The sequence below is a fragment of the Hippopotamus amphibius genome, chromosome 2 (genome assembly GCF_030028045.1).
Source record: "Hippopotamus amphibius kiboko isolate mHipAmp2 chromosome 2, mHipAmp2.hap2, whole genome shotgun sequence".
NCBI lineage: Eukaryota > Metazoa > Chordata > Mammalia > Artiodactyla > Hippopotamidae > Hippopotamus > Hippopotamus amphibius.
In genome coordinates this window covers 219,438,711-219,449,076 of record NC_080187.1, presented here as the reverse complement: position 1 = coordinate 219,449,076, position 10,366 = coordinate 219,438,711, and the positions used below count along the sequence as shown (strand labels likewise).

Sequence of the window (10,366 nt, the reverse complement as noted above, 5' to 3'; positions counted from 1 at the left end):
TATTTAAGAAGCTGTCAGCTTGAGGAAACCCAGGAAGGGCTGAAAGACCACATTGGCTTAGACCAAGGATGCTGATCAGCCTTGGGAACCTTGGATCTAGAGGCTCCTACATCCATTCCTTTCTTCAAGGATGCTTCTCTGGGAGTATCAGCTTTGTTTTTGCCCACTGCAGGTTTGTTTTTTAAAATTGAAAAACAACCACCGATATCACCAATATGTTACATCTCATATTGTTGGTCATTTGAGAAAGTGTGACATATACGATCTAGGGGACCCATGTCAATTACAAAAAAAAAAAAAAAAAAGGCGTGGGAGGGATTTGCGTGTGGCTGCCAACATGGGACCAGTCAGTTTCTGTGAAAGCTCTGGGTAGGGTCCTGTGAGAGGGTGAGGTTTCCATAGGAACACATGTAGAGGCTGCAACTATCATAAGAGGAAGGAAGGTCCTGTACAAACGGGGAAAGACATAACACAAGTGTGTGTTAATAAATACAGCAATCTCTGTGTGATAGATCCTAATGAAAAAAATTAAAATTACTTCAAAATTACCCAGGGGAACTGGAAAACCAAAATCAAAGAATGCCATTCGTATATTACCTTCAAGAACCTTTCGATTGCACACGGATTGACTACATTCTGCATTCCTCACTTATAACTCTTGGATTCGGTAGGGAATCAATAATCAGTTTTTATTGTTATTCCTCACAATTCCAATCTCCCACACATTTTTCTGAGTTTACACATTTTCTTGGGCAATTTTAACTGTTCTCTCAGTTTAAATTCTCACACTTGTCCGAAACACAAGTCGACACACCAGCCTAGGTCTTGCTCTGGGACTCATCTCTAACTTGATTCTGGATATACCCAATTGAACATTTCCTAAGAAAATCAGCTTCAGCATCTCAGAAGCTTAAGTTACCATCTTTCCCCTTAAACTTGCTCCTTGTCCAGTGCTCATCCATCTCCCTCTCCTCCTCCGCAAGACCTTAGCCCCAACAGGACGCCTGGTACGGGGTGGGGGGGGGGTAGGTTGTCGATCCTCCGCGCCTCACCCTAGCGAAGCCTCTACCCTCCCGGGAGGCCTCACTGCCCCCCGCCCCCCACTCCCGCCCGCCAGACGCCCCGCCAGCCAGCCCGCCGGCCGGGCCCGCGGACGCGCAGGCGCACTGGCCCGTCCCGCCGCCGCCCCGCCCCGCCCGGCCGCTGCGGAAGGCGCCGCGCACAGCAAAGCGCACTTCCTCTCCAGGAGTCCGCGGAGGGAGCGCAGACTCGAAGAGCTCCAGGACGCGGCGGCCGTTCCCTTGCCAGGCGGAGCAGACATGTCCGAACAAAGTAAGGATGTGTGCGACCCCAACTTTGCAGCCGAGGCCTCCAACTCCGAGATGCACAGCAGCCCGGGGGTTCCCGGGGGGCCCTCTCTGCCCGCATCTCAGGCCGCGACCCTCCCAGGGCCAGAGCGTCCTCCTGTAGGCCCGCCCGACGCCCCTCTGGCCTCTCAGCCGCCCCAGGCCCCAGGCGAAGAGGGAGACCCGAAGGCCCTGCAGCAGGCCATGGAGGAAGGCCGCGCCCACCAGGCCCCTAGCGCAGCCCAGCCCGGCCCGGCGCCGCCGGCCCCGGCACAGCTGGTGCAGAAGGCGCACGAGCTCATGTGGTACGTACTGGTCAAGGACCAGAAGAGGATGATCATCTGGTTCCCAGACATGGTGAAGGATGTCATCGGCAGTTACAAGAAGTGGTGCAGAAGCATCCTCAGGCGCACCAGCCTCATCCTCGCCCGGGTGTTCGGGCTGCACCTGAGGCTGACCAGCTTGCACACCATGGAGTTCTCTCTGGTCAAAGCTCTGGAGCCCGAAGAGCTGGACAGGGTCGCTCTGAGCAACCGCATGCCAATGACAGGCCTCCTGCTGATGATCCTGAGCCTCATCTACGTGAAGGGTCGTGGCGCCCGAGAGAGTGCCGTCTGGAACGTCCTGCGCATCCTGGGGCTGAGGCCGTGGAAGAAGCACTCCACCTTCGGAGACGTGAGAAAGCTCATCACCGAGGAATTCGTCCAGCAGAACTACCTAAAGTACCAGCGCGTCCCCCACGTCGAGCCCCCTGAGTACGAGTTTTTCTGGGGCTCCCGTGCCAGCCGTGAAATCACCAAGATGCAGATCATGGAGTTCCTGGCCAGGGTCTTTAAGAAAGACCCCCAGGCCTGGCCTTCCCGCTACAGGGAAGCTCTGGAAGAGGCCAGAGCCCTGAGGGAGGCCAACCCCACTGCCCACTGCCCCCGCAACAGTGTCTCCGAGGACTAGCAAGGTCTGGAGGCAGATAGATGGTTTCTGCCCCTGACCAGGGCGGTGGAAGGGTGGGGGGGTGGGACATTAGAGTATTCAGGATTTACAGTGCAGTATTTCACGTGTAACTTTTAAGTTTTCAGTACAGTGCTTTTATACCTTTTAATGCAATGTTGTATTAATTTCAGTAATATTAGGTAGTGTGTAGGATTCATGCATGTTTGTTTATAAGTAAGCTCAGTTGGTGCTTTCGCTTTTGTGCTACCTTTCTTGAATTTTTTGTACCAGAGACGTGCTGAACTTATGAAATACATTGAGACATTTTCCATCTTATTCTTTTACATGGGACGGAGGATGTGTGTTGGGGTTGACTGGTCCTGGAGAGTTTGGAAGAACTCCCCAGAAAAGCTGGCCTAACCAAGAGAAAAGTCAAGTCCCTGTGTTTGTGATCTCCCTGGGCACAGGAAACATCGGTGTGGAGTGTGGTGATGTGGACTGAAACGGGCGCAATATGGGCACACTTTACTAAACACAGATACAACCCCACCATGAGTAAACGTTAAAGTAAACATTAAAGATTCTTGTGATACAATCATTCATGGAAAAGTGTACTTTTATCTTTTTGACAAAATATTATGGGTTGGGAATGGGAATTACAAAATGTACAGATATAACTGTTTCATCTAATAGGGTGGAGACCTCACTGCTCATCATGACTGTGTGTGTGAAGTGTATAGTTCTCAAAATGGAACTCACAGGTTCATTTCAGAACTTTGACAAATAGAGAAAAGTATAAAAACCAAAAAAGGGTCATAATCACATCACATAGACATAATAAATGTTAATATTTAATCTCTTGTGCATTTTCTACATTTTATGAAAAATAATAGCTGTTTCTTGTGGGCACTAAAGGAGTGAGGTATTGTATTAAACCCTTTACGTGTATTTTCTCTTTTTATTTAATCCTCACAAGAGCCTTGTGAGGCAGGCGCTTATTACATCTGCACCGTGAAGGAAATACAGGAACAAAGCAGGTAATTAACTTTCCCTGGATCATAAAGGCTTCATGAGAGGAGAGGCTAAGGTTTGGACTCAGATCGAATGAGTCCAGAGCCTATACTTTTACCCACCTGCCTCCAGCTACCACCCATCTCCCGCCTTTTAGTTTATACCTTTTAAAAATTCCATGTTAGAGCCTGTACCTTTAGCTCCCTACACACCCCCAACACACACACACACACATACCACGTATGGCTAGAAGTTTTATTTTACACATTAATCTTCACATTAATCTCACAGAGGAAGCAGTCATATTCTGACTGTACAAATCAAGAAACTTCATTTTGGAGAGATTAATGGACCTAACCAAATGATGTTCCTACTTAACAGTGAAGCCAAGATTTGAAACTTGGTCTTCCCTGAAGGACTGGGATGATGGAGCCGTTTTTGACCAGTGGTGCTGGAGGAACACAACATGGGACACGTGGAAGAGGGAGATGGTATTGGGGTGGAAGGGTCAGCTGTTGTAGTGTCTCCAGCCCAGCAGCTCTGGAATTGCAGTGGGCCACTAAGCAATCCCTCAGAGGGTGGGATGGGATGAAGAAGAGGATGGGGGCGGTGGCTGGGGATAAATCTCATTATAAAGCTCTCAGTCCTGCAAGGGGGAGAGAAAAAAATGGGAGTTTAAAAAGACTGAAAATCCTTCAAACTTCAAACATTGGAAAAGACCATTTGGTTAAAGCCAGACCCTTCTCTGGGGAAGATGGAAAATGAAGGGAACACATAGGTCAAATCACCCACCCAGAAAAGAAGTAACCTGGGAGTTGTATTTGGGTGAGGGAATTACAATCTGAATTGGGAACTGGGATTCTCAGCACTTAAATGACATTACTTAACAGGCAGGTGCAGGTGCTAAAGTGCTAAAGAAGCCTCACGTGTCCTGAGATGAAATCCATCCCTTTTAGTAGACATCCTATGAAGTCTTTCTTGGGGGGTAGGGGGCATTTCTGCAATAACTCAGGCAGATGTGACTTGGCTTTGATACCACTTCTTACCCTGAGCCAAAGTTAATTCAGACATTTTAGAACTGTTAGAAAAATTACCTCCCTCTCACCCCAAAACTTCCTGCAGATTCAAAACAAATTGGTCCCTTTAAATGTAAAATTATAGCCAGGATGTCTCATTTCTGGAGCAGGGCCACAGCTGTCTCCCCTGCCAAGGAGGGGTGCTGGACACTTTCTCTAATGCCCTAATTCTGCTTGCAGCAACTGTAACTGAACACTTCTTTCATCAAACCCAGAAGTAACCGGGCAGGCAGTCCCCTCACCTCCCAGTGTTTGTATTTATTTTCCTGTCTGCCAGGAGAGACTGGAAGAACCATTCCAGAGTTGCCACAAGCTCCTTGACACAGGCACATCATCCGTGCCATAGAGGACCAAATCTTGAGAGAAGGACAGGATCATGAGACATGAGAAGTCATGTTGACAGGGCTGCTCAGCTCCTATGCAGGCTTGCAGGCAGCCAGACCCAGAGGGAGAGATTTCCCAGATGTGGAACAGAGCTAATTCACGACACCTGGTCCTCCAGGGACAGCAGCTTGGGGCACAGGGAAGGAACATCCAATATAGCTCTTGGATTTTCATGCTGGGCTCAATTGAAAGGTTGGGGATTGGTGGGGGGAGGAGAGGAGGTTGGTCAAATATTTTCCAAAAGGTTCATCTACCTGCTGGGAGAGGTCATTTAGGAAGGGGTCTGCAGACCCTCGATGTTCCAGCCGAGATGACAGTGTGGTGAAGCCTGGATGGCTGCAGCTGAGGAAGTTCCTAATTCCCCATAACATCTGACATTTTCTCAGTCTGTCTTGCAAATCAGAGCCTCACTTATTTACAAACACCCACAAGCATATTTCACTGTAATTAACTTCATTTAATTAAAGTCATGGAGGGCAAAAAGGACCTTTGTAAACTGAATATAAAATGTAATGTCACCTCATGTAAGGTATTCTGAGAGCAAAATAAATAACTTTTGTAGTATCATTATGAAAAAAGGCAGACATGTTCTCAGTGAACTTCCCATGCAGTTGAGTATTTCCTCTGCTTGAAAAGTCATCTATGACCCCCTCCACTTGAGTTTTACCTGACCAGCTCATGAGTATCACTTCCAGTGGGAACGCTGTCCAGCCTTGAAGCACAGTCATGTTCTCCTAGCATAACCTCTAATAGTATCCTAAACTGTTCACTCATGCTGTTTATAAATAACTTAAATCCATCCTTCTTTTCCTGGGATGTAAGATACTTAAAGGCAAAAATTGTATCTGTCATTTTTATCATTTCCTTGATCCCTAATTCAGGGAGTGGCATATGTACGTGCTTGAAAAGTATTTGTTATACGAGTTAAGAAACTCAAAATACTATAAAAGACCTACTCCACCACACAGCAAAAACAAAAGGAGGCATAGCAAATAATGACCACGCTAAAGTAGAGGAAACATGGACAAGTTGAAATTAGTGAAATTTAAAAATACGGAAAACTAATATAAACAAATTTTTCAAGTTAATTCTGTGAATATACCAAGAAAATGGGCAAATACTATCAGGTTTTTATTTTATTTTTATTGAGATATAATTGACATATGCCATTGTATTGGTTTTAATTGTGTGACGTAATGATTTGATATATGGATTTATAGTGAAAAGATTACCACAGTGAGTTTAGTGATGATTGATCACCGCACGTTGTTACAATTTTTTTTCTCGTAATGAGAACGTTTAAGATCTACTCTCTTTGCAACTTTCAAACATACAATACAATATTTTTAACTATAGTCATCATATACACATTATATCCGCAGGGCTTATTCATCTTAACTGGAAATTTGTACCTTTTGACAACCTTCGCCCATTTCACCCAGCACCCAACCCCCACCTCCAGCAACCACCAATCTGTTCTCTGTATCTATGAGTTCTGTGTTTTTGTTTGTTCATTTGTTTTAGATTCCACTTACAAGTGAGATCATATAGTACCTGTCTTTCTGCATCTGATTTGTTTAACTTAGCAAAATGCCCTCAAATTTTATTCATTTTGTCACAAATGGCAGAATTTCCTTTTTTATGGCCACATAATATTTCTTTGTGTGTGTATATTTAAGTAAAATTTATACATATATATGTATTATATCATATATATATGAGATATATATATATATATATATATATAAAACCACATTTTTTTAATCCATTCATCTGCCATGGACATTTACTTTGATTCCATGTCTTGGCTATTTTAAAATAATGCCACAATGAACATGGGGTTGCAGATAACTTTTTGAGCTAGCAATTTATTTTCTTCCAGACAAATGCCCAGAAGTGAAATTGCTGGATCACATGGCAGTTCCATTTTTAATTTTTGGAGGAACTTCCATACTGTTTTCCATAGTGATTGCATCAATTTGTATTCCTACTAACAGTGTAGGAGGGTTCCCCTTTCTCCACATGCCCCCAATGTTTAACATTTCTTCCCTTTTTGATGATAGTCATTTTATTCTTACAGCTGTAAAGTTTTTGTTTGTTTTTAAGGAGAAAGGGCAAATAAATAACTTCTTACTAGGTAAATGAGTCAAGGACACAAATTCGTGTACACACAGGTTAGTGCTCCAAACTTGACACAAATAGTAAGTAAAAAAATGAAAGAAAAAAAAATCCAACCATACGTTGTTAAATCAAGATACTTTTGTGTGCTAATTAATCAAAGATGTAATAAAAGCCAACATCTTGAACTAGCGATGGTGATTAGAAATTGGCATTCTTATGCCCTGCTAAAGCTGGGTGAATAACTACTGTCAATCCCTGAACAGCAAGGGGGTTACATTAGGGCATTAGTGACCCAGCCACAGTCCATGGGAGAATAAATTTACAGTCACCCTCCATATCTCCAGTTCCCTATTCACACATTCCACCGACCACAGACCCTGTAGTAAGCATTTATTGACAAAAAATCTGCCTGTAAGTGAACCACTTAGTTCAAACCTGTGTTGTTCAAGAGTGATTCACTTTGTTGTACAGCAAAAACTGGCACAACGGTGTAAAGCAATTATATTCCAATAAAGAGCTTAAAAAAAAAAAGTGAACTGTGTGGTCTTTCTTATGCATTAATTTGTAGTGTGTATTGAGCACCCAATATGTTGCATTTGCAGTGTTAGGAGTTAGGGATGCAATAGTGAACAGACTAGACATTGTCCTGTGCTCACAGAGCCCTTAGTGCATTGAAAGAAGCAGATGAATAATAAGAATTACACTTCAGTACAGGGAGTGCCACTCTAGGAGAAGTATGGAGGCTAAGAGGCTCAAATCGGTGCATCCAGCTCAGACTTTCCAAGAGGGGTGACATATAAATATACACCTATGAGGCAGTCCCCAACCTTTTGGCCAATGGGGACAGGTTTCGTGGAAGAATTTTTCCACGGACAGGGTTGGGGGGACGAGGGGTGGTCGGCAATGGTTCAGGTGGTAGTGAGAGCGATGGGAAGCAACAGATGAAGCTTCACTTGCCTTCCCACCAATCACCTCCTGCTGTGTAGCCCTGTTCCTAACAGCCCATGGACCAGTACTCCTCTGAAGCCCCGGGAGTGGGGACCCCTGGTCTATAGGATGAGGAAGAATTAGCAATGTGAAAGTGGTTTGGGAAGGGTAGATTTGTGTGGAGAAACAGTTGTGTGAACACACACACAAGCATGTGAGACTATAAAGTTTCTGAAAACCTACTAAAAAGAAGATGAAAAATAAATTTCAGAATGGCCTGGAGGCTAGAACATTAGATAAAGAGAAAGAAAATACCGTGCTGAAGATGCATTCAATGCCCTGAAGATGTGATTTTAATCCTATGACAGCCCAACAGTCTTAGAAGGAACTGTGATGAAAGAAGGCCTTCTTTTGAGTATGTATCTTCCTTTTTCTTTTCTGATTGTTAGTCAGGGATCTAAAACATCCCTCTTTATCTCTTAATTTAGCCCATTATTCTTTGTTTCATCTACCCAGGGGTTTAGAGCCCTTAACTATGTTACACATTTTTCAATGTCTAAAGAGTTTCATGTGTCCCCTTATTAGAAACATATATATGTATATGTATATATAGTATTATATATTATACTATATATTATATACTAGTATTATATAATATATATAATATATATACTATTATAATATAATTATATGTATTATGTATATAAAAATATTATTTTGCTGAATTTCAACTGTATGGCTACCTTGTGCTGGGTTCTGAGTACACATTAGTGAATTAGACATAAAGGCCCACTGGCCTCAAGGAGTTTAGTGAAACTCACAGTGCAGATAGAGCACAATAAAAAGGTAAACAGACAAATGAACCAGTCAATACAAATGACACATTTAGATAAGATAATGAAATAAATGACTTAGTTAGAATGATAAAGAATGGTGCAGAAGATCAGCTGAGATAAGATGCTCAGTAAAGAGTTTTCTGAAAAGGTGACATTTCAGAGGATACTGGAAGAATTAGGAGAGATGTAGCAAAGAGCAGAGGGAATATGTATCTAGGCAGAGAAAACAAGCATGTGCGAAAACCCAGAGTTAAGCAAGTGGATTTTCTGGTTTCCTTTACTACAAGACAGAGCATTGCAGATGAGTTGGGCAACATGCAACCCCCAACGCTCTTCTAGTTTGTCTCTGTAACAGAGGCAGCACAAACTGAATATGTGATTTCTCAGCCTGCCAATGATGTTCCCTTCAAGACATAGAAGAAATACCTAAGTTTTCCCTTCCCACATCCTTTTACACTTTCTAAGAACATAGAAGGAATATCAGGAGCTAGTGAAGCTCCTGTGATGACAAGAATGAAAAGAGGTAAATCACAGAGATGTTTAGCTTGACATCGTCAAACCACTGAACAATTATCAATAGTCACCTATTTATCTCTGTATTTCTTTTTTTCCCAGATTTATTGAGATATAATTGATCCAGCATCATGTAAGTTTGTGTATAATGTGTTGATTTGATACATTTATAGATTGCAAAATGATCACCACCAAAATGTTAGCTAACAACTCCAACATAATTATCATAATTTTTGTGGTGAGAGCATGCTATTCATTAGACCCCCAGAACTTATTCATCTTATGACTGGAAATCTGTACAGTTTGACCAGCATCTTCTCATCACCCTTACTTCCACCCCAGCCCCTGGTAACCACCACACTACTCTGTCTCTATGAGTCCAGCTTTTCATTAGATTCTACATATAAATCATATCACACAATATTTGTGTTTCTCTACCTGACTTATTTCACTCAGAATAATACCCTCAGGTTTCACCCATGTTGTTGCAAATGGCAGGATTCCCTTCCTTATCAGGACTAAATAATATTCCATTGTGTGGAATGTTATGTATGAGGGTGAGTCAAAAATTATCTGCACTGTGGTTATATTAAAACTTCTGTTGTCCACACTGTCTTATCAGCACTTTCCATTCAAGGCTACTGTCTCCCCAGTCACTGCTGTGCAGGTGTGAATGTGTTACATCAGTTCATTTGTAACTGCGGTGTGAGCAAAAATGGATGCCCCACTTGTGACTTGCACGAAAGAAGAGCGGTGTGCAGTGTTTGTTTTTTGTGGTCTGAGGGTGTACCGGGTGCCGTTATTTATCGAAGATTTTGTGCGCAGTATGGAGAAAGTGTTTTGTCACAAAGAAGTGTGTATGAATGGATAGAGAAATTTAAGAAAGGTCGCACAAGTGTTAGCCATCAAGAAGAAGCTGGACGCCCATCCATGTCCATAGCTGATGACAACATTGAGCACATGCATGAAATGATTCTGTCGAACACACGAGTGACAGTGGATTATGTGACAAATCATTTGCAAATCAGCCATGGCTCAAATGTTCAACAATCAACAGTGCTCATTACAGTGAGATACTTAGAGAAGAAATGAAGCCTAAACTTCGGATTAAATGCAGAGGACTGCTATCCAAGGGCATTGTGATCTTGCATGACAATGCACGTCTGCACACTCTGCCCACACTGTTGACACTCTGCAAGAACTTCATTTTGAGGTGTTAAAG

At 43.1% G+C, this 10,366-nt stretch overlaps 1 protein-coding gene across 1 annotated transcript; it reads left to right on the top strand.

Moving 5' to 3' along the window:
* Positions 1–1,235: 1,235 nt before the first annotated feature.
* NDN (necdin, MAGE family member) lies at positions 1,236–2,874 on the top strand. Its single transcript, XM_057722591.1, has one exon. The coding sequence runs from the start codon at positions 1,320–1,322 to the stop codon at positions 2,295–2,297; it is 978 nt and encodes a 325-aa protein (XP_057578574.1). The 5' UTR covers positions 1,236–1,319; the 3' UTR covers positions 2,298–2,874.
* The last annotated feature ends 7,492 nt before the right edge of the window (positions 2,875–10,366 follow it).

What these genes read in the sequence shown, in the direction of transcription:
- NDN (XM_057722591.1), top strand. Translation starts at nt 1,320, where the DNA reads ATGTCCGAACAAAGTAAGGATGTGTGCGACCCCAACTTTGCAGCCGAG.